This window comes from Carassius gibelio, chromosome A11, assembly GCF_023724105.1.
Source record: "Carassius gibelio isolate Cgi1373 ecotype wild population from Czech Republic chromosome A11, carGib1.2-hapl.c, whole genome shotgun sequence".
Classification (NCBI taxonomy): Eukaryota; Metazoa; Chordata; class Actinopteri; order Cypriniformes; family Cyprinidae; genus Carassius; species Carassius gibelio.
The window spans coordinates 8533195-8560481 of record NC_068381.1 but is presented as its reverse complement, the minus strand read 5'-3'; the positions used below and the strand labels follow the sequence as shown (position 1 = coordinate 8560481).

General features: G+C 35.9%; 3 protein-coding genes and 1 long non-coding RNA gene across 6 annotated transcripts; 2 read left to right on the top strand and 2 right to left on the bottom strand.

Annotated features, from left to right (window-relative positions):
- Nucleotides 1-694: 694 nt before the first annotated feature.
- On the bottom strand, nt 695-2629 carry LOC128022231 (uncharacterized). Its single transcript, XR_008185886.1, has 2 exons — nt 2296-2629; nt 695-1503 (listed from the first exon to the last, which is right to left on the bottom strand). It is a non-coding gene; the product is annotated as an uncharacterized LOC128022231 (long non-coding RNA).
- Nucleotides 2630-7088: 4459 nt separating this feature from the next.
- LOC128022229 (pleckstrin homology domain-containing family A member 3-like) lies at nt 7089-11296 on the bottom strand. Its single transcript, XM_052609579.1, has 8 exons — nt 10931-11296; nt 10412-10528; nt 10152-10307; nt 9285-9421; nt 8974-9144; nt 8246-8289; nt 8033-8142; nt 7089-7817 (listed from the first exon to the last, which is right to left on the bottom strand). Exons 1-8 carry the CDS (start codon nt 10971-10973, stop codon nt 7696-7698), a joined length of 900 nt encoding a protein of 299 aa, XP_052465539.1. The 5' UTR covers nt 10974-11296; the 3' UTR covers nt 7089-7695.
- A 638-nt stretch (nt 11297-11934) lies between these two features.
- Nucleotides 11935-24570, top strand: LOC128022225 (X-linked retinitis pigmentosa GTPase regulator). 3 transcript variants are annotated; one of them, XM_052609575.1, is made up of 18 exons: nt 11935-12077; nt 12736-12861; nt 12954-13046; nt 13403-13465; nt 14412-14570; nt 14860-15009; nt 15524-15682; nt 15770-15925; nt 16320-16444; nt 17192-17383; nt 17607-17754; nt 18088-18185; nt 18601-18660; nt 18913-21564; nt 22877-23038; nt 23168-23216; nt 23630-23727; nt 23874-24570. In XM_052609575.1, the coding sequence occupies exons 1-18, from the start codon at nt 12047-12049 to the stop codon at nt 24063-24065; spliced, it is 4713 nt and encodes a 1570-aa protein (XP_052465535.1). In that variant the 5' UTR covers nt 11935-12046; the 3' UTR covers nt 24066-24570. The 3 variants fall into 3 exon arrangements, with proteins under 3 accessions (XP_052465535.1, XP_052465533.1, XP_052465534.1); XM_052609574.1 differs by lacking the exon at nt 18913-21564 and having other exon boundaries at nt 11936-12077; nt 22832-23038; XM_052609573.1 differs by lacking the exons at nt 14860-15009; nt 22877-23038; nt 23168-23216; nt 23630-23727; nt 23874-24570 and having other exon boundaries at nt 18913-22825.
- A 133-nt stretch (nt 24571-24703) lies between these two features.
- LOC128022230 (dynein light chain Tctex-type 3-like) lies at nt 24704-27280 on the top strand. Its single transcript, XM_052609580.1, has 5 exons — nt 24704-24867; nt 25338-25379; nt 25601-25724; nt 25881-25958; nt 26948-27280. The coding sequence occupies exons 1-5, from the start codon at nt 24841-24843 to the stop codon at nt 27022-27024; spliced, it is 348 nt and encodes a 115-aa protein (XP_052465540.1). The 5' UTR covers nt 24704-24840; the 3' UTR covers nt 27025-27280.
- Nucleotides 27281-27287: the final 7 nt, after the last annotated feature.

Sequence of the window (27287 nt, the reverse complement as noted above, 5' to 3'; positions counted from 1 at the left end):
TTCAGTCGTGATTCTGACGTAATTTTCGCGCCCATGCATTTTATACTGCACGCTTACCCGCCAGTATTTGCATGCTTCGCGTCAATTGGCCAGCTGTCCCCAGCTGGCGTTAGCCAATAAGATTTCAGTGAAAGTGGAGAAGGGAAGAGTTCCCATATACGTCTTAGCTGACGTAATGTCTCGTTCCCGCCTCTCAGGGAACCGAGGTTACGATAGTAACCGGAGACGATACTAGTCCCGTCCGAATTGGTACATGAAAATCACAGACGTCAGGTGGTAAGAATCGAAACTCAAACGTAGTTTAGAAAACTAGTCCCGTCCGAATAGTGCTATAGCCTTAGCGAGGCGGCCGCGGAGCCTGCTTGTTACCTTCGCCTAAACACGGAAAGTTACATAACTATTACTAGAGCCTGTTCCTTTATAAGATAGCCAAAGGTCGGTGTATATTTGCTTTATACATTTTAGGCTTATTCTCAAATTCAGATTGTGTTAGTGGGCGAGATTATTAGGCAGTTTTAATAGGACAATTTGACCAGAGAGATTAAATTTTGTCGGACATTTCTTTTTTTTTTTCGGCCAATGTCCGGAAATTACCGGACAACGGAAACCCTGGCGCACACTATGGTTAACCGAGTATTAACCGCTAAGGGCCTCGGTTAACGGTTAATGAAAAACTTGAAAACGTGCAGCCCTAGCACATTTTATTAAAAACAATACACCATAATATAGAATATATTACCTACAAATACATATTTTAGACACTTTTATTGTGCATTTCAAATTCAGCTGTAAACATATACATGTTACAACTAATTAAATCACATTCGCTGTATAAATATACTGTATAAAATTTTACCTTGGCTTAAAGGTTTATCAGTTTCCCTTAAAGTGACTTTTAAGAAAATTCATGTACCTTATCAAATGCATTTTGATTCGTTTTGAAGTGGGAAACGAAACTTTGATTGATGTTCTCTTAATATTTAATTTTCAGGAAAATTATAGTCACCCAGATCAAACAAACTCAACCCTACAGTAAAATACTACAAAGAGCTGATTGATCAAACAAAACCTTGTCAACACATACAGTGGCAGTGACTCATTATTGCCCTCTGGTGGAAGTTGAAGGCAACAGCCATTGATTTAAAGCTTCTTTACATACTGTACAGTATAGATTAATGTGCAATTGTGCATGTCCTTTTTAAAAGTCTTTTTGAAAGCAGACGGTTATTTTTCCCTTCATGCTCTTGTGGGCGTCTTGAACTGAAGGAAGGTCCAAAACTTTGTAGAATGGAAGATTCGGCTCTTGGCTGTCGTTTGTGGTTTACTGATGATCCTGTGATCCTGTCTGGATGGCATTTGGGATTCAGATATCCACCGTTCTCCATTCATATCCTCAATGGACACAGATCTGCACGATGAGATCTCTACCAGGCATATGGGATCCCTGGTCGTCTGAAGATCCTCATCACATCCCATGTTCCACAGAGTAGATTCACAAAACATCTAAGGAAATAAAAAAAAGTTGTCATTTGCAGTGCTGTTTGTACAATATATGACCTCTTTTAACCGCTAGGTGGCAGTGTTGCAATGTGGCGCTCGGCGGCTGAGAAGACTAATCCAACATCGACCTGTTCAAAAATGTCAAATAATGCTGTCGTACTAAAAAGTAGCCTAGAATTGTTCTAATCTGATCTATTCATTCAAGCAACTGGCAACCGAAAAATAAATGGAATATCTGCACAAGCTTCTTTATATCTTTATAAAATCATGGGTAAAAAAAAAAAATCTTATCCACTTCTCGATTTGGCCAACGAAACAGCGCAGAGAAAAGTAACAGGTCACACATGACACCATTGTCACCCTCAACCAAAAAATACACCTTAATCAGACTTGCACTTTTTAATAAACAGTTTAAACACTGGATTGAAACACACAGCAAACAGTTAAGTGTGTTAAGTTTTTAGACACCATAAAAAGCAGATTCGCTAGTAAAAACAGCTTATCTTCAGAGTTTCATGGCCAAGACGGCTAACGTTACTTAATTAAATAGCCTAATCTATTAAGGTTTTAACAGAAATTGACTTTCATTATCGACGGTTTCAAGACTATCGTGAAATAATATACTGTATGATGACGAAAATGCCAAGTAGCTAACTTAGGCAGCCTACCTAGGTTTTAAAAATAAAAATTTTGCCTAATTTCACTGACCTACTTTAAGAAGTTTGCATTTGGTAGTCGACGCCTTCACTATTTGCATAAAAAAGGACAGAAGCTTCAAAAACAATCAAATCTTACCTTGATTTCGTCGTCTTGATTTCTCCTCGTTTGTCTTTCGGTCAATGTTTGTCTGCCGTAAGTACATGCAGCTTTTATACGAGATTTTATTGCACCTGTACGTATATTCCCACACAATAAACCGTAAAAAAGGTAGAATAGAAAGTCCAAAAGTCTTCTGTAAGTGTCTCCTTAATGTGCTTTCTCAAGGATATGCCGTAACTTGCTCCAGTGCAGTGACTGAAGCAGTCAAGCAAGCGCTACCTGCGGCTTTTATTGCAGTTTTTACTCGAGGAGTTTCCACGGAAGTTTCCCTGAACTTCCAAATATTCCAGATTCTTCATCTATTATCATCCTCACATCTAATATGAAAATAGAAAAAAAAAAAAAAATAACACTTAAGCTCAATCAATAATATTTTTTTCTGATTTGTGAATTTTTTTTAATAATAGGCTTAATGGTAACATTGTATCATGACAAATAATGGATACAAAGCCATTTCAGCTAACATAACTAAAATAAAATCTGATATTATTTCTAGCAAAAATAAAAAGGCTAGTGACCAATAAATACGTTAGTAGCCCATAGCTAGTCTGACAACAACAAAAACAAATCAATTTTATAAATAGGCCAATAATATACAATAAAAATCAATGACATTTGGAATGAGGAGGTTTAAGGCAATTAAATTAACAGTTCCAAAACATAGATAATAATTTGGTATTCCTTCTGATCAAAAATATAGTTAACATTATGAAATAATAAAGGCCATTGTGATTTTTTTATTATTTATTTTATTTATTTATTTTTATTTGTTTGGTGCACTCCAGTTACAAGACAAATATCACACAGAAATTGGTACTAAACTGATATTAAATAAAACAGTATTGCCCTCATATAGTCATATAAGTTTTTTGTTGCACTCTTGTTGATAAGATTGGTTTGGTTATGCACCGTACTTTCCATCACCAACAACATATTCTGTTCATGGTTATTAAAGTGATAGAGAAAGTATTTTTAACACAACTACACTATAAGGTTAAGACAGGCCATGATTTTTCTCCAAAAATCAAGCATCAAAAGATCAACTTTGTCTACAAATTTAACAGGTTAGGGTTTCCAAGAGAGCATATATTGAAAATATGAGAATTAAAATGCATCCCTGTTCTCCTTAAGAGGGCAATGAAGTCTATATGTTTGGATGTGTGAATGTAAAAGAGTATGGCTGAGTGGGAGTGTCTGTCTGGATGAGACTACATAATCTACACACCACAAATTACAACAGTTGATTTGGTTAAAATGGTAAATGCAAAGTATATAATTACAATGTGTGTGTGTCTATATATATAAAGATTTTTTATGTTTGTTTTTTATTGAAATATTTTAATTAAACATTTACAAATATATAAATGCTTTCCATGGTATAATCAATATATTCCAGCATTTTATAATTAACATTATGTTTTTCTGGCAATATGGCTTTATTAATATGTGTCTTTAGTCACTGCCTTGCGAGACATGGGGAAAAATTAGATCTATATAACTCATGTACCATTTAAAGAAAGAAGGTTTTGTGTGTGTTTTTTTTTCTTTTTTCTCAACTAAATAAAATCTTCCCTAGAATAATGGCTGGGGTCCAGGAGACATTTATGACCTATGAAATCTATGATGATGTCATCAAACTTCATTTAGTGCAAGAGCCTTGTAAATTCTGGGTTTATGTCTGCTTGCATGCATACAGTTAAGGAAAACTTCCTTTAAAGGTTGGTTAGGGACTTTGTTTAATTAATCAGAATAATATAAATATATTTAAATTGTCCAAAACTTTTTTTTTTTTTTTTTAACTGTGCATGTGCCCCTTGACATGTATTGTGTGAAACACATTTTGAATTTGAAGTTAACATTAAATTTACTTTCAATGTGAAAATATTTCCTTAGGCTGTGTTGTTTACAACATATATTTAGCATATATTTAAAATATATATATTTGCACTATGTGGCTATTTTATAAATTAATTTTTGTTTTTATTCTTATAACCATTGGTCAGGTATTATCGAGGCTGTGGCAAAGGATTTCTCTGACAGTGAGGTTACGATGACCATTCTGAACCAGTCAGAAGAGGATGAGCACACTGGAAAGAAGGAACGTGGTTTTTCACTTGGTACAGAAGGAAAAGGTTACCAAAAGAAAGGCCCAACAAAGACTGAAAGGCAGCAATGAGGAAATGCAAGCAGAAAAAGATGTGTGCAAGTCCCAATACTGACAGGAAGACACTGCAGAGCATATGCGACTGCCATGTGTTTCTGTAAATTTCTATTTGTATTTAAACGTCTCTCTATACCATTTTCTTTAAGTGGTCTGTTTCAAAGTGTCTCTTAGCTTCATTACATTTCTTCTTAGTTTCACTATCATATATAACACAATAAAGAAGTATCACATTTCAAGAAGTCTTACCTGCTCAAAGATCAGACACTTCACTTTCAATTTGTATCAGAGACATCATGAATGCTTAAGTAGGTCTAGACACTCAGCTGTCTGCTGTCTTTGTATTTTCCAAGTTATAACTAATGTGTGACAGTATGTAACCATGACAACTGCTATATCAACAGGACAAGCAGGAGACAATGAAGAGGAGGAAGGCCAGATGTGCCAGCCTGCAGCTGTGTCCAAGGAAATGTGAGGAACATTGTCGGCCCAACGTTTGACAGTCATTCATAGCTACTGTTTTTCCTTTGACTTTGTCACTACATATCACATTTTAATTATTTACAAGAAAATTATTTAAATGTTTAATATTTTGTTTTATAATATAATGTTTTCATTATTAATTTGTTTTAAATTATGACACATGCAGTGTTTGTGTGTGTGTGTATATACATACATATATACATACACACACATACACATACACACATTTCACTCTGTCAAAACTTTGTAATACATTTGTTTCATCCTTTCCCCTTTTGTGCTCATCAAGGTTGCATTTACTTAAATACAGTCATATATTGTGCAATATTGTTACAATTTTAAATAACTGTTTTCTATTTTCATATATATTTTCAAAAGTATTTTATTCCTGGGATGGCAAAGCTGAATTGTCAGAAGTAATTACTCCAGTCTTCAGTGTAATAATATGATCTTTCAGTGTTTTTAACTGATTTTGCTCAAACATTCATTTGCACAGAAGTAAGTCCAGAAGGCACAGATGGTGGGCAGAAAGAGGAAAAGAAAAAGGAAGAGGATGTTCCATCACCATCTCTATCTCTGTTTCCAGGAAAAATCTCCCCAGATCATTTAATTCAGTTTGATGTAATTCCAGCACACAAACGTCACGAGACATGACTTCAAAAGTCTACACAATGGTCTTAATTCAGACAGCATTAGTGCCAGGTTCTGCTCAATAGTTTAGGTCAACATCACTGAATTAAAACAAGTTTTAAGATTGAAATTCAAGCCTACTGTTAGGGTCAGTACCACAAATCAACAGCCATAATCTAAGTACCATGTTCTCTGTGTAGTGTATAATTATTGTTTTTCCCAGCTCTTCAAGAAACAGAAGGGGATTTCTTCTTTGTGGACAGATTTGTCATCTGGGAAATGTCTATGCTGATTCCCAGTGCTCCTCGTGCAGCCCGACTTCATTTACACCTGCTGATGCCCGACAGTAAACCACCCTGCTGAGAAAGCTAATCTCCCTCTGGAGAAATGAGTCCATTATTATGGGCTGTTTTCATGTGGAAATCAGATGGCAAACACAGATGACCAGAGGTAGATGAACATATGGTTGCTGCATATATAGCAATGAAATACTAATTTGTGGTCATCTGTTAGATAACACGGGAACTAATTATTCTAAGTGATTCAACACTACACAAAGTTTTTTCTCTCAAGTAAATGAATTAAAGTGCCCCTATTATACCTTTTCAGCTTTTGCATTTCATGGAGTGTGTCATCTGTTTACGGCTCTACATCACGAAGTAACACATTTGCATGATGTCAGCTCACGTTTTACGTCGCCAACTCGCCAGCCCACAAACGTCTAGTAAAATTTCTATGTGGTTTAACTTGGTTAATTTCTAATCTCTTCTCATAATTACCACACACTTGTCAACACTTGACACTTACCTCTGAGAAAAGTCCTGCTCCAGTCATGCTTGTGAATCAGTCTCTTGTATGTCAGCCAGTTTAACTATTTCATCATCAGACACCGACTCGAGCTGGTGAGGACTGGAGCAATCTGACCAATCACAGCAGTGAGGGCTCACGGAAAGGCGGGGTTAAGAGAGCCTGATTCTTTGTACTGCTAGCAAGGGTCGTTTATGAATAATTTAGAAATTAGGTAAAATTAAGAAAACTAACGTGTTGTTTTACCTTGCATGCATGTAAAATAGTTTTAGAAGACTCATAAAACAATATTACCAATCTTAAAAATGTCATAAGGGCACTTTAATAATTCTCCCTCTGCCTCTGTGTTTGACGGAAACTTGATTATAGTGTATATTTTAAATTGGTTATAGTTATTAATGGATCAGATCAATGCAAAGACAACTTTCTGGGGGGAAATCTAGTTATATAGAATAACAACAAAATGTACTTTACACCACAAAGCAGTAAATAACATTACATGCTGGCCTGGGTGAGTAAAAACAATGGCCAAGGACTGTATAAAAGGTTTCATTTGTATTATTCTTTCTTGTATTATTTATCTCTGTGTTTGATCCAGAGTCACATTGGCAATGTGACTACAGAAGATAATATAAAATAAAATAAAACACCCACTTAGATTTTTGGAGATCAAATAAAATAAATAATATTTTTGCTATAGCTTTTAATAATTTTCCAAACATTACAATAATTAATGGATCAAATTCCAAAGAATGCGAAGAATTAAGGCAAGAGCAATTTTTAGGGGGAAACTGTGGTAACATACAAAAATAAATAAATGTATTCTGCATCATGAACTAAATGAATGACATTGCATGCCGAGTGATTAAAAAAAACCAAACTGTCAAAAGCTAATGTCAGCACATATGCACAACCCTTTGGCACAGCAATAAAAACCTTTTCATCAAGGTTCCCATTTAACAAAGGCAATTGCACAACACATTAGAAATCCAGTACAAACTTCAACTCTTCACTGAAGGGATACAGCAATAATTATTTATCACAAAAAAAAGGAAAAACATTTTAGCATCAGGGCAAACCAATATATTGAAATACCTAGAAGAGTATAAACATTCAAATCAGACTACTGTTGTCCTCATCATCTGGATTTATAAAGTGCCACAGAATTCTTCTTCATCAGGAAATGTAACAATAATTCGTAAAATACATCTACTGTGTATAACGCTGCAATCTTTGACTGCATAGCAGTATGAGTTTTGCTTTTATTCCCCATCTCATAAGCCACCTCGCGTAGTTCAGAGGGAAAGGTCAGATTCTGCAGTGTCAGTTTCCAACAGGAACCTTGTGTTCGTTCCACCTTCTTCTGGGATACTTGGATTGGAGTCACCGTTATTGTTGGCTCTGTGGAACATCACGCCTGTGGAAAAAAAAAAAACAAGAGGCCCATTGATCAATTTTTTTATGGCGTACAACAATATTTATTCCTTCCAGATTCTGTGACTGCTCAACCAACAACATCGGGTGCAAACTAAACTTTTAGGTCATTCAAGAATTGAATTTGATCTGTGTGTGGGCACAGCTTCAGGTATAAGTGTGTGTGTGTGTGTGTGTGTGTGTGTTTGTGTGACTCACACTCCATCTCCTCAGGCCCTCTGTTGTTGTGAGCTTCTGTATCGGAGGATGTCTGCGACCGCCTCTGGGTGGACTTCTGCAATGCCATGCACTCTTTTGGCAAGCTCGACCTTGAAGGAAAACAGCACCTGCATTTATAGGTTCTCAGAAAATAACAGCATAAGCTATATGCAGCAAAAACAAGAAGTCTGTGTGTTTGTAAGCATTTTGTACCTTTCAAAATTGTAGGTGCCAGGATGGCTGATTGAGCGCTTCATCTACACAATGAGCCAAAAAAAAAAAGGTTAGACTTAAAATCACATGACAAACCAGTGGTGTTATAGTTCATGAAAACTAAATCTATTAAAATGATTTTCGTTAATTGAAATTAAAATAATATAGAATGTAATTAATAGAAAAAAAACAAAATGTAGAAACACTGCCTTGGTAATTAATTGAATTAAGTAAATTTAAAATGTAATACCAAAATGACTAAAACTGAAATAAGAAGAAATTATGAAAAATATATAAATAAATATAAAAATAAAAGCTAATTCAAAATATATGTCCAAGTCATATTTCTTCCCAAAATTAAAAAATAAACAACAATACATTATTGATACAGAAAAAGAAGCTTTTCTTTGTTAGTTTTTTTGGGGGGTATATTTCCCCCAAGATCTCATTACTGTGACGTAAAAATAAATATTCTGATTACAATAACAATAATAATAATAATAATAATATTTAAAATAATAATAAATATATATGTATTTATTTACACTGTATATATATATATATATATATATATATATATATATATATATATATAGTCATATATATATATATATAGTCATACATAATTTGTATGTCATATATAAATGTCATACAAACAATTAGAAATAGGAATTTTATCTTGGTACAACTGACGCAAAATTGTATGTGATTTGAGCTTGTGTCTTTACCTGAGACATTTGGACTGGAGAGGGGGACACAGGGGACATTATGGAATCAGACTGACTGGATTGTAACATATCAGTCTTGAACTTGGAATTGGCAATTTTCATACATTCTTCCAGTGTTTTGATGAAGGTTTCACAGGTGGCACTCAGTAATGAGGACGCCTCGTTCCTCGTCTAGAACAAAACAGCAGAAAATATGATGAATCCGTTTAAAAAGACTTGATGATAACCTTTTTATAGCACACCCACCTATCTGCAATAATAGCAATGATTACTGTGGTTTGAATGAAAAACAGCTGTGTGACGTGTCTAACCTCAGTGATGGCCACCGTCGACTCTCCTTCCTGTTCCACTGACTCCTGAATAGTGTGCACTTGCTGCATTAGTAAGTCACAGTACAGGCGCAGCTCCGACATCTTGGTTTTCAGTGATTCTGTGGTTTCAGTTAACTCTGCAAAACCCATTAGGAGAGGAAATGCATCTGTTAATGGGACTTGACATTGCTCAGAAGTCAAGATTACCAAACATGAATTCAGCATATGGCAGCCTTTTGTCTGAAATGTGAATTTCCCACTGCACTTTAATACAGTGTGTGCGTGTATTTGAACATTAAGATTTTTAATGTTTTTTTTTTTTGTTTTTTTTATTATTATTATCTTTTGCTCACCAAGCCTGCATTTATTTGATTCGAAATACAAGGTAGTAATAACTTTTTTAAATGAACTGCTTTATATTTGAATACATATTAAAATGTAATTTTTTCCTGTGATCAAAGCATGTTTCAGTGCTATAAGAGTTACAGGAGTAACATATACACCGGGATATTGGTTTATTTTTTGAGTCTTAGGGACTGTCAGGCATGTCCGAAAGTGAGAAACTTTAGAAAATTGTTGATCAGTGCTGACTCGAGACCCAAACTGTTTTGTTTTATAGAGGGAAGAATTTTTACCATTATATCGCAAATGATAAGTTATCGCCTATCCCAAATAGCAAATAATTATTAGTTCATAAACATCTGGAGATCATAGGCATTTATGAAAATACTGGTAATTTATATTTTATTGTAAAGTGTATCCAAATATTTGACTGTGTGTTGAGTCTTGTGCTATGATGAGAAGACAACAGAGAATAATAAAAGACCAAAGATATGAAAAGAGAAGAAAATGTTAGGAGATGCCCACCCCTCTCTTTTTTGGTTCTAGTGTCAATGAGTCCAGCTTTGGAGCTTCCAAGAGCCACCAGCCACTTCTGCCTCTCGGCTGCATTCACAGCTTTCACGTAAAAATGCTGCTCTCCTGGTATGATCAGCTCCAGGCGCGTGCTGTCAGTTGGGTGAACTGGAGCAAATGTGAGGAAGTCAAAAATTACATAAGAATAACCTGTTTAAATTCTTGGCAGGGCAGAAGGAAGATTTTACCGATAAGATATATGATCATCTCACCTTTAATTTCACATACTGACATCTTAATACTGCCTTTGCTACCTTTGCACACATCGTCTTGTGAATCATAGTATGAAATAATGCCATTATCCAGCACAAACCACCTTGGCTGCCATCCTATCGTAAAACAAAGTAGTACCAGATGACAAAACACATCCAAAAAGCAATTATAAATTTGAGGTTTGTGACTATATTTGTTACAACTCTGCATACAATCAGATATCATAACATCACATGACAAGTTGGGAAGTTTGACATGATATGTTCAGTATAACCTATTAATACTCTTTCTTAACATGGAATTTTGAAATTGAACAAACATTGAAAGCACACAGAATTGTTTTAAAGAAGCAATGCAAAAATTAATTACAACACAAAACAACAAAGTTGCATGCATCAGCAGCTCTCTGTTATATACAGACATAAGGATACAGACTTAACAGATCTTGAGTATAACTTTCTTGCAGTGCTGTCCTACTGCAGTTTAAGTGTCTACATGTCAATCCCATTCACTCTTACCTGTCATATAGTTTGTCCATTTGTAAAGCACTCCTTCCATCATTCTCTAAGCAGAAAACCCGGTGAAAACCCCTTTACAGCAGCTTTAACAGAGCTTGCACCAGGCAGCTGCTTGTTTGTCCCTTTTATAGGCTAATTAGCATGCTAGCATGCTCCAGGCTCACTCAAAGATCCACAGCTACTCATCATGTCAAAAGAACGGGCGGATCGTAAGGACACGGGGGAAAAACCTTTGCTTTCAAGATCATTTCTGTGGAGACGCCACGCCGCACATGATGAGAGATTCTTCTAAAGCAAGACGGCTCAAGATTTGGGATGAGATCACTGTTTACAGACTGAACCGGAAGAGGCGTTTTATTTAGAGATTCTACGCTGTCTAGCCACGCCACTGTAATATGGAAAAGGCAGCGAAGGCCACTCGAAAGGAACTACATAGTAACTTACATATTAATTACAGAAAATCACCAGTGACAGTGAAATGTCTTGAGCTAAAAAAAAAAAAAAAAAAAAAAGCACACGTCCCAAAACGCCGAAGGCTCACGTGCAGGACAAAAATAAGTTGAATAGAAACAAAACTACACAATTTTCCAAACATTGTTAAGACTTCTGCCAAGTAATTTATTAATACAGCGTTTCGAACCATTTTTTTGTTTATTTGTTTGTATTTAGTGTAATGTCTTGCAAATTATGGTGTTGCCTAAAATTAGACTTATTTAATCTTTTTGAACGACTACAACTTAATAGTATTACTACTATTGCTACTACTACTATTAATTTTTAATATATAAAATATACAGATAGAAAATTGAGAAAATTGTGTTATGGATAGATGTATTTATGTATTTTTTTACACATTTTTTACAAAAACAATATATATATTTTTTTTTACATAACACACACGTGTAAGATATAATATATATTCAAGTAAACTTGAACTGGAATCAATTAAATATCGGGTGAAGTCAGGTAAATTCAAGTAACCAGTCGGAGAAGAGCATGAGCAGCACGTGACACTTCAAGGCGGAAAAACATGTGAAGCGGAATGTGTCTTGTTAGAAACGTCTTGGTCACACACTTCCTAGAACCCTGCACAAAATAAGCTGATTAGTCTGGGAGATGGCCGGAGAGACAGAGGATGAGATCCCTGGTAAATATTATGTGGTACATTAGTGATCAATGTAAACTGTTTTGTGCTTTTTAGTTGCGACACGTGCGTTACTTTATCTCTAATGGCTTTTTACGATTAGCCTATAAGCTTTATAACGGTGCTACATAGTGAAGGCGAATGATAAGTAATACTGATGTAACGTTAAACATGTCTTAACTGCTTATATGCCCAGCGAATACTACGTTTATCAGTGTTTATAAATGTAAATTGCTGCTTTTATTATTATTATTATTATTCATTAAACATTCCGTCTCGCTTTTTCACTGACGCCTGTAGCTACCTGTCGCCAAGGCAACCACTCCATGGCCATGTGGTCACGCCTCTCTCTCTCTCTCTCTCTCTCTCTCTCTCTCTCTCTCTCTCTCTCTCTCTCTCTCCTAAATCTATAAAGTAAACAGTTAAGTTAATTCTAACAATCTTAATGTGTATATTTACAAAGAACCTGAGACTTCAACTAAAAATCATACAAATTATTATTTGTTTACAACATAGTGTAATACTGTAGTGTGCTTTATGATACAGACGGCTTGTTTTTGAGAACAGCTGTCGCATTAATAATTGCACAAAGATAAAACACAAAAATGGCGAGAATAAATCTGTATGTCTGCATTCTTATATTGTTCCATTTTTGCTTTAGAGTCCGGAGCGGTCTTCACTTTTGGAAAGAGTAAATTCGCAGATAATGCCCCCAGTAAATTCTGGTTAAAAAATGATGTACCTTTGAGAATTTCCTGTGGAGATGAGCACACAGCACTGGTGACGGGTATGATTTATGATTTTAGTGGTGCATATTGGTAAACACTCTTATTTCATCATTTCGAGCATTTATCCTGTCGCTATTTCTATTGTGTTCAGAAAATGGGAAGCTGTTTGTGTTTGGCAGCAATAACTGGGGCCAGCTGGGCCTCGGCACAAAGACCACTGTGAATAAACCCACTTGTGTGAAAGGTACGACTGAAAGAGTGTTTTCTGTCATCCACAGCTGATAAATCACTCACACAAAACTATTTCCAATGCTGTCACTCACATTTAGCTGTTCGGGTATAATATATGTCAAATAATAATGAGGAGTGATTTTAAATCATTCTGCAATATTATATTGTTTAACATACAAAATTGCATGTTGGTAAATAGCTGTAGGTTGTCTTAATCCCAATCTGGAATGCTCCATAATCTGCATTAATCTTAAATACAGAGGAACAAACAATGATTTTTTTTTTCTAGGTTGTGTAAATGTGTTTAGCCAGACTAAATTGTAAACAAAGTGTTTCTGACATGCTGTGTCAATATTTGTTTTCTTAAAGCCCTGAAATCAGAGAGGGTGAAGCTTGCAGCCTGTGGAAGAACTCACACACTTGTCTATACATGTAAGTTAATGCAGACATCACAGAATAGTTGCTTTATGCTTTTGAGTCTAGTACATTAGTCCATTTTTAAACGGTATAATGTGTTTTCTACAGTTATTTCTTACTTTTACCTTCTCTGTTGTCGTAATTATTTACAAATTCTAATTTATTTAGTTATTCCATTAGTCGAGCTACAAGTTGACACGCCAAACCAAGGCAAACCACTGAAATAAACAGAGCAGTGTTTTGAAAGGGCCACAGGGCAACCCTCAGGGAATTTGCAAGAGGGATTTAAGAATTCTTTTTAACATTGAAAAAAACACACTACTTTTAAAGGGGAAAAAACAGCTTAAAAAATATCTGAGCATACTGTTTGTTGGTTTATTTGATTACATCTCAGTATTTTCAATTGCCAAAAAATAGTTTTAAATGTGCACTTAATTTGCTTTACTTGAAATTTAATATTGTGATATATTATTACAATACAAAATAACAGTTTTCTATTTAATACATTTTAAAATGTAATTTATTCCTGCGATGGCATGATGAATTTTCAGTAGCCATTACTCATTTACTTGACTGTCACATGATCCTTCAGAAATAATTCTAATATGTAGATTTGGTGCTAATGAAACATTTATTATTATTATTATTATCAGTGTTGAAAACATTTATGCTGCTTATTTTATTTATTTATTTATTTTTGTGGAAACTATGATACATTTATTTATTATAGAAGTATTTGATGCATAGAAAGTTAAAAACAATGGCCTTCATTTGTAATAGTAATGTTTTGTAACATTATAAATGTTTTACTGTCACTTTAAATTTTTAATTGCATCCTTGCTGAATAAAACTATTAATTAAAATTCTGACAACAAATTGTTCTTTTTTTATAGACTGCTATATTAGATAATTACGTGCAACATTATCCTCAACTAAAATAGTAGTTTTGTTCACCGAGCAGCCCGTGGTAACCTGTATGCCTCTGGAGGGAATAATGAAGGACAGCTCGGCCTCGGTGACTGTGATGACAGAACTTCCTTCCACCTGGTGGACTTCTTCAGCAAACATGAACCAGTCAAAATGCTCTCTGCTGGTTCCAATACCTCTGCAGCTCTGACGCGTAAGAGTTCTGTTCCGTCTGCCTTACAGCAACAGTGTCTATTGCCAAAACACATGGTGCTAATATTAAATTAAATTTATGCATTTAGCAGACGCTTTTATCCAAAGCGACTTACAGTGCATTCACGCTATCAATTTTTACATATCATGTGTTCCTGGGGAATCGAACCCCCTACCTTGCGCTTGATAATGCAGTGCTCTACCAATTGAGCTACAGGAACACTTTACTACAAACATAACATGCAACAGCAAATATTAACAGTAATGTAACAATATCTCTGTCATCTCAGAGGATGGCAGGCTCTTTATGTGGGGCGATAACTCGGAGGGACAGATTGGATTGGGGAAAGAGAGTAATTCACTGAATCCACGGGAGGTTTCTGTGGGGAAACGAGTGTCCTGGGTATCCTGTGGATATTATCATTCTGCCTTTGTTACTGGTATGTATGCCATTGCTAAAAAAATGCACTAACTTTTACTCGACATTCACATGTTGTATTTAAACTTAAATAGTTTATTTAAATATTATAAATTATAAAATTATATATTTTTAAATTGTATTATTAAACAATATATTTAACATATACTAGAATTTATATATTTATATATAATATAATTTTTTTAATATATAATAAAATGTTCATATAAGTTTGATTAGTTTTAAAATGTAATCTCTTATTTTATATATATATATATATATATATATATATATATATATATATATATATATATATATATATTATATGTAATATTTGATATATTTATTCAATGTAATAGAGTGATTTAAGAACTATATTTGAACTCCATTGTTATACCTCCTTAACCTTTTAAATCTCCACTTTCTGACTATTCATGATGACATTCCTACTTTCTCTCCATCATCCATAAAGCACAGTATGGTAGCACTGAATTCATAAAATGTTCATCATATGATGCTTGTTTTATATGTTGCAGTGGATGGGGCTTTGTACACATTTGGAGAGAAAGACAGTGGGAAGCTGGGCTTGTCCACAGAGAAGCTGGCCAGTCATAAAGTGCCTCAACAGGTGACTGGCATCTCTGATAAGGTGGTACAGGTATCCTGTGGAGGAGGGCACACAGTGGCGCTTACGGGTAGGAGAACATGTTATGCTATGTCGGCTTGTTTCATTGTCTTTCCTCATTGAGAAGAATGAATGCTATGCATGTCTGGTACTGCAGATCATGAGGTGTATTCGTTTGGCCTGGGTCAGTTTGGACAGCTCGGCCACGGCACTTTCATATTTGAGTCACGTTTACCCAGAGTGGTTGAGCATTTCAGGAGGGGCAGAGTTAAGCATGTGGAGTGTGGAGAGAACCATACAGCGCTAATTACTGGTAAGCATGCACAAAAAGCCACACGACTACATTATGATACATTTGACATGATATAATTTCCTTTAAAATTATATATAACAGTTCTGTTTGTGTAGTGTATTTTCTGGACTATAAGTCACACTTTTTTTAGCGATTTATAGTCAGGTGCGACTTATTTATCAAAATTAATTTGACATGAACCAAGAGAAAACATTGCTCCTGTGGCCTAAAACTAAGAGCGCCCTCTCGCGGCTGTAGACGGTAATGTTTTCTCTTGATTCTTGGTTCTGAATGAATGCGACTTGTAGACATGAAGTCCTCATCATGACGTATTTTTGGACTGATGCGACTTATACTTAGGTGCGACTTATAGTCCGAAAAATACGGTATATAAAATCTGATGTGCTGGTTTCAGACAGTGGCCTTTTGTACACCTTTGGTGATGGTCGACATGGAAAGCTGGGGCTGGGAGAAGAGAACTTCACCAACCAGTTCAAACCAACCCTGTGTCCAAGATTCCTTGACTATTGTGTACATTCTGTATGTATTACTTTCTATCTACCTTTTATGATGCAGCATACATTTTGTTTCTATCAGATATATCCTTTTTCTGCTTTAAAACATTGAAATGGTTTTGACAAATATAATTTTCATATCCCTGTTGACTTGATTCCTTTTGAAACAGAAAGTAGGGCTTTTTTGCTTTAATTCTCTTGTTGAATAATAATAATAAAAAAATATTATTTAATTTAATGCGCAAACTTGCATGAATATTTTGGTTCATTTTCCTCATCCAGCTGAGAAAGATTGAAATAAATGTCTGTTTTTTTTAAATGAATGCTGCTCTTTTGAACTATATTTTCTTCAAAAATAAATACATAAATAAATACTGTAAAAATATCTAACAGTTACCACAAAAATGTTAAGCAGTACAACTATTTTTAACACTGATAATACTAAGAAATTGTATGTGATCTGATCAGCATATTATTATGATTTCTGAAGGATCGTGACACTGAAGACTGGAGTAATGGCTGCTGAAAAATCTGCATTATCAACACAGGAATAAATTACGTTTTAATATATTTAAAAATAGTTAATTTGTAATAATATTTCACCGTATTTACAATTTTTGTGGTTGTTTTTTAGCAAATAAATGCAGCCTTGGTGAACATAAGAGACCTCTTTCAAAAATATTTACAAAAATAGTTTCTGAACTTTTGAATGTTAATGTAGATGTGATTTTGATTTCATGGCATCTTCAATCAGTGTGTGTGTGTTTTACAGGTTACTTGTGGTGGGTGTCACATGCTTGTGTTGGCAAAACCTAGGCCCGAAGGGTCGGAGGATTTGATCTTAGAGGAGGATGACGTCACAGAAGACTACTTTGAGAAGTCCTATACTGAATTACTGGGGGACACACACAGTCAGAGCACCCTGAACAGGAGTCTCTCGGCTCGGGTCAGACGCAGAGAACGGGTGAGTAAATCCGGATGGGTCACAATTAGTGCCACCACAATTAGTGCCACTGATTATCAGTTGGACTAGCTGCTGTGTATTTCAAGAAGAATAATAAGTCTCTGTGGTAGTGAAAAATATAATATAATATAATATAATATAATATAACATAATATAATAAATTATATAAGGTATATAAATGAGTTAATTATGGAATCATAAATGAGTTGCTTTACCTCTACAGGAGCGGTCTCCAGATCAGTTTGGACAGATGTTTCGAACACTTCCAGCCCTGGGTGGAAATCAGCTGAGTGCATCTTTATCTGTTCCCAGCCAGATCCATCACTCCCATAGTAAACAACCAGGAAAGATCCCTCACAACAGCCTCAAAAGTAAAAGCATAAAAAACTGTATTTAAAGGCATATCTGTGGTTTCAAATAACAGTAAAACAATTTATTTATTCACAAATGCATTGTCACAAGATATTATTTATCTGAAATTCACAAATTTAAATTAATTTATGCCTGGAATAATGGCTGCTGACATTTTTTAAAATGCTATTAAGTATTTCACAATGTTATTGCTTTTACTATACATTTAATTAAAGAAATGCAGACTACTTTCAACAACAATTTAAAAAAAAAAACCTACTGAACCTAAACCTTCAATAGTAGTGTATATTGCTAAGTCTTGCTCAGGTTTTTATGTGTTCTCTCTCAATAAGTTCCTGGAAAGAGAGAGAAGTCCCTCGATGACAGAAGCAGTGTGGAGGATTGCGAGAGTGTTAAAGACCTGGGAGAAACCGCTGACTTATTAAACCTGGTAGGTGAAGCATACCAACACTTATTGAAGAGGCATGCATGCTTTTATAATATATATACATAGAATTAGACATTTAATGATTTGGTTTATTGTCATTTTTTTTAATGAGAAATCACTGCCAGTTTTAAAAATAAGACAAAAAAGTGTGTCACAGTAACCCAGTTTACCATTTTGATAGGGTCACGGGGGAAAAGCAATGCTTAATGCAAATTCAACTAAGTGTGTAATCATGAATAATTAGGATAGAAAAATGAAATACATTTTTAAAAGGAAAAAGTAAATTCAGACTACATTACATAAAGAGTGGGTTGCCTTTTGATGTAAAATTTGGGTTGTGTAGAAAAAACTGATTAGAACCACTGATGTAAAAGACATAAAGCTTCCAAGTCTAACGCTAAAGTTTCTTTAATTTCAGACTCACATAATGAAGATGGACCCTAGCGATAAGACCCTCACATTGTCTCCTATGGAGAAGGTAAGAGCTCACCTGGGTTGTTGTTCAAGAAATTTAGACGGTCAAACAGAGGTTGAGGAGCAAAAAAAATAATAAACAATTTTCCCATGGGCTGCACTCTTTTAGATCTCTGTTTTCTCTCTTTTTACTTCATTGACTCATTCTTCTCATTTGCTTTACAGCTTTAAAGCTCATTCTGCTCTCAGCCTGCTCTGCATGTTCATTCGTTTCTCTAACACTTTCCCTCTTTTTATCCTCTGCTTCCTGGGATAGAAGAAAGTTAAGGTTGTGAAAGAGCACGGTAAGGAGAAGGGGAAGCCAAGAGATGACTCTGCCCTTTATAGAAAGCAGGCAGAGCTTTTAGCTCGCAAAGCACTTCCAACTGAGTTACTTAGAAGCTCAAGTGGAAGCTCAGTAGTTTGGGACAGTCTTGGGTCAGGGACCCCCGACAAGAGCCCTAAAAGACATGGTCAGGATAAGGAAAATGTACTTATTGCTTTGGAGGACAGACGGGCTGCACATCCGCAAGCTGCTAGAAGTAATATCAGAATGGGGACGGACATAAGCAGAGCTGGATCCAAATCATTCCAGCCCAAACACAAACAGATGATCAAGTCAAGGGATAAAGTCCCAGGAAAAGATGCTGGGAATAAAGAAGAGATGCTTGAAAAGGAACATTCAAAGGTAGAGGCCGAAAGCAAAAAGGTTGCTCACAAATTAAAAGGAAGTACAAAACCAAACCAGGAAGGTAAAACAAAACCCAAAGATCGTCCATTGGATGTAAGTAGCCGGTCTCAAAAGGTTGTGGGGAAAGAAAAAGAAGTAAAAATGAAACCTATAATTGTTGTTGAGCAATTTCATGAACAGACCATGCATAAGGACCAAGACCAAGCAGGTAAGAAGATCTCAAAAGAGATTTCCCCAAAAGCTCAGAGGCTGAAAGCTAAAATGAATCCTAGGACAGAAAACCAAAGTTTCGTCACACAGAGCAAAAAGTCAGATTCAAAAAAAGACTCAAAGAGTAAAAAGACAACACAAGAGATCTCCACTTCTTCACTTTCCTCTTGCCAAGAAGACATTTCTACAAAAAAGACTAAGAGATCAAAAGCTGAACAAAGCCAATTGCTAGTAGGGGACACAAGAAAGGGTCCTACCATTGTCTCAGAAGCTGCCTTCAAATCAGGATCAGTGTCAGAATCTGAGCAAATGAAGGAAAATCCTCTCACCAAGGTGACATCTTTTCTCCAAGATGTGGGAATGGAAAGTCCTGCTCGTTTACTTGGAGAAACAGCAATCAGTCAATTGCTTTCCCAGTCCATACCCCAAGAGATGCCAAAACATTCTTCAAAACAGAGAACGCTATCCGATGTTTCATCCCTGAGTGAGTCTTTTGAGGTTTCAGGAAAAGACGAGACCAGAGAGGCCAAGAGGACAGCCATCACCATCAATGTTAAAGCAGAACCAGAAACTTCAGATGGGAACTTGGAAAGAACCAGCACTGAGTCCAAGACCGAGCTTCATTCTGTAGTGGGAACCAATAGAAGAAGTGAGGAGGAAGGAGGAGAGGAATCAGATGAAGAGGAAGAGAGGGAGAGCGAGGGATTGGTAAACCGAGAGGTTGAGAGTGAGGAAGTAGATGACCAAGAAGAGGAAAGTGAAAGCAAGACCCTAGCAAATGATGATGCGGTTCATGATGATACAACGACTAAAGCTTCTAGTGAGGATGAGGAAAGAGAGGAAGAGGAGGAGAAACGTGAAAGTGAGGCAACTGAGAACGTAGTGAGTGAGGCTGAGGAAGAGGAAAGTCATGGAATAGAAAATGAGGAAGAAGAAACAAGTGAGATAAGTAGAAAAAGTGAGGAAGAGAGTGGAGAAGATGAGGATGAGAGCAAATCAAGTGAAGAGGATGAGGATGACAGTAAAAAAAGTGAAAAAGAGGAGAGTGGAGAGGATGAGGATGAAAGTAAAACAAGTGAAAAAGAGAAGAGTGCAGAAGATGAGGACGAAAGTAAAACAAGTGAAGAGGAGGAGAGTGGAGAAGATGAGGATGAAAGTAAAACAAGTGAAGAGAAGGAGAGTGGAGAAGATGAGGATGAGGATGAAAGTAAAACAAGTGAAAAAGAGGAAAGTGGAGAAGATGAGGATGAAAGTAAAACAACTGAAAAAGAGGAGAGTGGAGAAGATGAGGATGAAAGTAAAACTAGTGAAAAAGACGAGAGTGGAGAAGAAGAAGATGAGGATGAGGATGAAAGTAAAACAAGTGAAAAAGAGGAGAGTGGAGAAGATGAGGATGAAACTAAAACAAGTGAAGAGGAGGAGAGTGAAGAAGAATCACAGGGAAAGATAGAGGAAGAGTCAGATGAAGAGGACGAGGAGTCAGAGGAGAAAGATGAGGAAGAAAGTGAAGTGGAAGGTGACAGTGAAGCAGAGGAGGATGAAGATGGTGAAAAGACTAGCAAAGAAGAGGAGGAAGATTCAGAAGAGCAGGACAGTGAGTCTGAAGATGATGAAGATGAAGGAGAGAGTGAAAGTGAAGCAGAGGAGGAGGAAAGTGAGGAAGATAAAGAGGAGGAGGAAAGTGAGGAAGATAAAGAAGAGAATGATGAAGATAAAGAGGAGAGTGGGGAAAGCGAGGGAGATACAGAGGATGAGGAGGAAGGAGAAAGTGGCGAAGATGAAGCAATGAGTGAGGAGGAAGAAGAAGAAGAAGAAAGTGAAAATGAAGAGGAAGAAGAACAGGACAGTAAAGACAAAGAGGAAGAAGAAAATGAAGAGGAAGCAGCAGAGGAAGAGTCTGAAGATAGAGAGGAGACAGAAGAAGCAGAGGATCAGGAGGGAGAAGAGGAAGACGATCAAGAAGAAGGGGAAGAGGGCAAAGAGGAGGAAGAGGAACAAGAAGAGGAGGAGGAGGAGGAGGAAAAAAAGGCCAAAGGAAAACTTGAAAAAGCCTCTGAATCCACCAAACCAAAGTCAAGTGTGAAAACATCAAAACCGCCGTCCAAAGCCAAACGGGCTCGAGCGCAAGACGATCAGTCAGATGATGAGTCCCATGAGTCTAAGCAGTTCTGGGATGATGTTCTACCTCAATACCTCAGTCTAAAATAATTCCCTTTCATACTTGACTTTTATGTTCTTTCTTGCTTTTTTTTTTATGTTTATTTTACATTTCTTTTTTTATTTCACCATTATTATTCATGCAATTCCATTCATGGCATTCTAAATGTATGGCTTTACATTTTTTATTTTATTATTTATTTTTTTAAATGATGTTTTCATAAGTACTTGTATGCCCATGGAGTAATGAAGACCTCATCGTGTGCCTTGGCCAGCCATGTTCGTTTACTAACAGATGTACTTGATTTGCCAGTGACCTGGAATCAACCCAATCAATGACTTTAAACTCTTAAAAGTGCAAAAATATTACCAATTTTGTATTTTTAAGAATTTAATGATGCCTATTGAGTCAGATGCCTAACCGCATTAAAATGGCAGCTCATAATGTTTATGACTGGAAGAAAAAAATAGGAAAACACAGGCAAATTGAGCCCAAAATTAGTCATTAAATATCATTTAGTTAAAATTTTGCCCTTGTGCTTGTTCTTTGAACCTTTTTTTTTTTTTTTACATATAATAACCAATAAAACGATTCATTTAAATCAACGATTTTCATCTGTTTTATTTATTTAATTTTTTTTTTAAACATAGATTATCGAGGGACTCTATAAAGACATAATTCTGTATGCATTAAATGAAGAAAAACTACACGACTGTTTAGTGAAAGCTATCTTGCACTACCGGAGAATTCCATGCAGCACCAGAACATTTCAGAATATGAAATATTTACGAAGCACATTTTGTAAATATGCAAATAAAGAAAGCCATATGACAATATTGACCAACTTTCAAAGGCGTTGCAATCAGGCAGAGTACTGAAAATCCTTTATTGGACAGGTGAGGCAACCCTCATTTTACACCGTCTCTGTAGAGCTGTTCCTCCTAAATAGATTCCTAGTTCATGTACCCACTTACTTGTGTGTTTTTATACATGTAGTTTGTTAGTTTTAATTTTACAAAGACTACTCCACTAACATGAACCCTCTCATGCCGTTCTAGTGTCTTAAGCCCTCTTCTCGTTTTTCACAGTCACTGATTGTGTTGTTTCTTTTTGCACGGGCACAATCCATCTCTCCAGCCCTGGACAGATGAGATGAATGGAAAAGTAGAAGGAGAAGATGAGGAGGAAGAATATTTAGATGACGAAGAAGAGGGGGAAGATGAAGAAGATGAGGATCCAGAGGAAGAAGAGGGTGAAAAGTGTGAAAAGAAGGAAGACATTCTAGATGAGAGGAGAAAAGAGACAGAGAAGCATGAGCAAAGCATTACAGAGTCAGACGTGCAGGTGCCCTGAAACCTTTCATTCATACCATTTAGACTAATTTAGTATGAACATAATGATTTAGCATCACGTCAGTAAACAAATGCAGTATCACTGTGATTTGTTTGTGATGATGGTTTCTTACTCCTACAGAAAAAGCAGAATATAAAAGAAGAATCTGTTCCCGATGGACCAAGGAAAGGTTAGGGTTCTTGCTTTTCAGCATTCTTTTATTTTTTACTTTTCACATAGTCCCCAAGAAAACCAAAGAGTATTGTGGCTTTAAGTCTGTTTGCTAGCATTGAGGTCATCTAAATGCAAATGTTTATTTTCAACATGGCATACAATTGGTAATTGCGGTAAATTTCATACTTGTCAGTTGTTGCTTTTTTTCTAGACACATTTCTGAGGAAAAAAAATCTGAATTGTTAGATTTAAACTGAGAAAAAAAAGTGAGGATTGCTAGTTTATAAATCACAGTTGCAAAAAAAAGAGAGCATTGTGAGATAAAACACACAATGACCTTTATATATATCTCTTCTAAGAATATAAATGCAATGCAAATTGATTTTAAGCAGCTTTTTCTATATTTCTCTTTTGTTGTAAATTCTGAAGATTCTGATCCTGCTTCCATTATAAAAGAGGAAACACAGTCAGAGATGAATGGAGTTACAGAAGACAAGCCAAAGACTCTTTTTGGCTCCAGGAACAGGGTATTTAACCACTCAAACTTTTTAATCTTTATAATACACACCAGTAAGCACCCACAGCCCTGCATAACACCCTAACAACCATCATAGCAGCCAGCTAATATTAACGTTGCCCATTGTTTGACCTCTTTCCTACCTGGCTTTTTCAGCTTTCTCTTTTCAAGAGATCTTCCACCAAAGGCAATCAGGCAGAGATGTCCACATCAGGCAAACCAGCCCCTGACGGCCCCCCTCGAACCTCAGACACTCGAGAGCCAGAGAGTTCTAGCAGTGAAGCGCAGATCAGAGGCCAGTCCACAGCATCCAGTCGATCACGTTCAGCCACTTGCAATCTGCTTTGACACTTTTACCTGGGTTGAAGTTATTTTCTGACTCTGGGGAAAAAAAGGGACGGGAACAGAAACTGGAATTAGCAGAATCAGCGGTTTAACAAAGCATCTTCCTGTAGGTGATGGTGGTGTTAATGGTACTGTGCCTTGTGCTGCAAAGCGGACCGTCGGAAATAACTTATCTTAAACAAAACTGAGTTTGGGAGATTAAGTATAGCTGTGAGCCATAATGGTTTTGTTTTGGTACTACATTGTATAATGTTTCCCCCTTTATACTGTATGTTTGCAGTGTCTAATTTGTATAACCTTTTTATCAAATACATTCTCAAAGTAGAAATACGATTACATATGTATGTTTTTATATCTATTTATTTAAATTTGAAGAAGCACCTGTGCACTTTATATATTAAAAATCTTGTTTCGGGGTAATGTGATTTTTTTTGTCAATGGCATTTTTTGTAAGAATCATCTCACAACCTTTGTATTTGACAAGATAAAGGTAAACAACTCAAAATGGGTCATTTTCTTTCTTTCGTTATTTTTCTCTTTCTAACTGATAGACAGAAAGACATACAGATAGATCGATTACTTTTTTAGTTTAAATTTAAAAAGATACTGATCACAAACTTGAAACCTGTCATGAAAGTGATTGGGAGGAGCGCCACTAGGTGGCAGCACTCAACCGTCATTGTGTTGCTAACATCAGCCTTTAGTTGTCAATGCGAGAACAGCTACAGTCATCTGAACTGAGTTTGTTGTCCAGATTTTTGGTTTTCAAGCTAAAAAGATGGAGGAGTTTCATTCTGGAGACGAAGTAGGTGTTGTATAAGGCATAATATGTGGTGTAACCGGTTATTATCTGTCTAACTCTTTCAAAGCTGTTAACGTTAAACCGTATGCTAGCTTGCTAACCGCTTCATCAGGACAGAAAAACAATACTTTATCATCCACAGACCGACATTTTTTCACGTTTTACATCTTTTACACATATATAGATGACTAAAGTTCGTTGTGATTTATGTTTTACTTTTTTGTGTTGTACGTATTCATGTAAAATGATTCAGGGTGTGGCCAAATCATAACTTAATTTTAAAGCGTAAAGCGTAAAATTTTAATTATTTAAAAGTATTTCGAGATTTTATTTTGAATTTATTTATTTATGTATTTTTTGCTGTGTTGCATGTCTAAAACGTACATTTTGATCTTTAAATCTAACGAATGCGTTATTAAACCCATCTGACAGCTGGTTCATTTGTTTTCATCGTTCAAAACCTTTTATTTCAGGTGTCCTTCAGCCCAGACGAAGCAAGCAATGTTGTGAAGGAGGTAATATTCACTATATAACCAAACACACACGTTTATAAAAACATTAAAAACCGTGTAAAGATCTATTTTGCGTCTAGTTGAATGAATTGCTTTGTTGTTAGTCTCATGTCTAACTCATGCCTGCAGGACTAATGCTAGCCTATTTATCTGACTGAAAGTCTGCTCCATTAACTCTCTCTCTCTCTGTGTGTGTGTGTGTGTGTGTGTGTTTTATCTGTCAGTGCATAGAGGGTATTATTGGAGGCGTGGACTACAGCCAGAACAAAGTCAACCAGTGGACAGCCAGCATAGTCGAACACACTCTCACTCAGTTAGTCAAACAAGGGAAACCGTTCAAGTACATTGGTATGAGCTTTTCCATTTGAGTCGTCTTGTATGCAAACATTTAATAGGGTTAAACATCAGATAATGTATTTACAAGACTCTACATCCTATTTGCACAAGGCTGAAAGATATTATGCAAAGTGCTGTTGTTGATTATATATTATGTTTCAATTCCAGTCAACTGTGCTGTGATGCAGAAAAGCGGCGCAGGTCTTCACACAGCCAACTCTTGTTACTGGGACACTACCACTGATGGTAAAGCTTTTAGTTCTATATAATTTTGTGTTTTCATCGTTTTAGCTCAGCCCCTTTTGTCTGACAAAGTTAAAACATATGCATTGCATATTAGTTTTATGAAGAAAATTCATTATTTTGCTTTAATTTGTTAAAGGCACAATATATAAGTTTTCACCGCAAGAGGTCACATTTTCAAAACAATAACAAAGGCAAAGCTGCATGATGCTATGAAGGAGAAGGGGATGATGTTTTCATCCAGAGATGTCCGCATCATGTTCATATATGTAGTGAATGAAATTTTTTATTAGATGTGCCATCCAAAGATATTGAAACGACGCAGAGAAAGTGCGCAAAGAACATTTTGATTGTCATGGAACACAGTATAACTGACTTCAGTCTAGCGTGAGTTTAAAGTCTGCGTGAACCGGAAGTTGCTGTTGACTTTATTTCAATGAAGTGACGTATTTCCAGCTGAAACTGAATATTGAGTAGTGGCCGTGGTTTTATTATTGCGCTCATCCTTTCATCGCTCAATCATAGCAACCTAACGATTGGAGGAGTATGTTTAAGGATATTCTGCCCAAGCCATCAAACTGATGTCATCAGAGAAGAAATGCAATTCCAGAGTGGATGTAAATGTGTATAATTTGGCCCTTTTTTTTCCTCAACATTTTTAAGAATTGCTATTCTAAGCAAAAAAAGTCAGAATTGTGATATATAAACCCTGCATTGTGGGTAAAAAAAAAAGTCCAAATTGTGAAATAAAAAGGCGCAATTACCTTTTTTTTGTCTCATGGCAGAGACATGCATTCAAAAAGAGACCTCATATTCATGAAATATAGTAAAATTAAAAAGTTTAAAAATGTCATCAAATAAAAAAAATATAGAATACCGTAGACACCACTAAAATGGCATTATAAAATGTGCATTATATTCATTGCATTTGTAATAAAACAATAAATCTTTATAATAAACTATATAAAAATGTGTGTGTTGTGTTTTTGCAGGAAGCTGCACAGTCAGGTGGGAGAACCGCACCATGTACTGTGTCGTCAGTGTGTTTGCAGTGGCTATTGCACTATGAGCAGAAATCAGGGCTGAGACACTAAACCACCTTCACTTTGACAGTCACATGTGTCTTGTGTCATGTTTTGACTATTCTACAAAATTTAGAGCGTATCGCTAATTCTCGGCTACTACATCATGGTCATTTGTCTTTTATTGTTATTTTTTTGGGCTTGCAAAGGTAACGTGCACCTTTGCTCTGTATAGGATGAAATGCAAATATGTTGATGCTTAATTATTAAAGTTTTGTCTGTTTTGGGTTTAATGATCCAAAATGTTGTT

Excerpts from the sequence above, each read along its gene's own strand:
- LOC128022229 (XM_052609579.1), bottom strand. The coding sequence starts at position 10,973 with ATGATGGAAGGAGTGCTTTACAAATGGACAAACTATATGACAG. Across the intron at positions 10,308-10,411 it reads GTCAGTATGTGAAATTAAAG|TTCACCCAACTGACAGCACG; the intron begins GTGAGATGATCA and ends CATTTGCTCCAG. Across the intron at positions 8,143-8,245 it reads GGCACCTACAATTTTGAAAG|GTCGAGCTTGCCAAAAGAGT; the intron begins GTACAAAATGCT and ends TTTTCCTTCAAG.
- LOC128022225 (XM_052609575.1), top strand. The coding sequence starts at position 12,047 with ATGGCCGGAGAGACAGAGGATGAGATCCCTG. Across the intron at positions 14,571-14,859 it reads TACCTCTGCAGCTCTGACGC|AGGATGGCAGGCTCTTTATG; the intron begins GTAAGAGTTCTG and ends CTGTCATCTCAG. Across the intron at positions 16,445-17,191 it reads TTGACTATTGTGTACATTCT|GTTACTTGTGGTGGGTGTCA; the intron begins GTATGTATTACT and ends TGTGTTTTACAG.
- LOC128022230 (XM_052609580.1), top strand. The coding sequence starts at position 24,841 with ATGGAGGAGTTTCATTCTGGAGACGAA. Across the intron at positions 25,380-25,600 it reads CAAGCAATGTTGTGAAGGAG|TGCATAGAGGGTATTATTGG; the intron begins GTAATATTCACT and ends TTTATCTGTCAG. Across the intron at positions 25,959-26,947 it reads CTGGGACACTACCACTGATG|GAAGCTGCACAGTCAGGTGG; the intron begins GTAAAGCTTTTA and ends GTGTTTTTGCAG.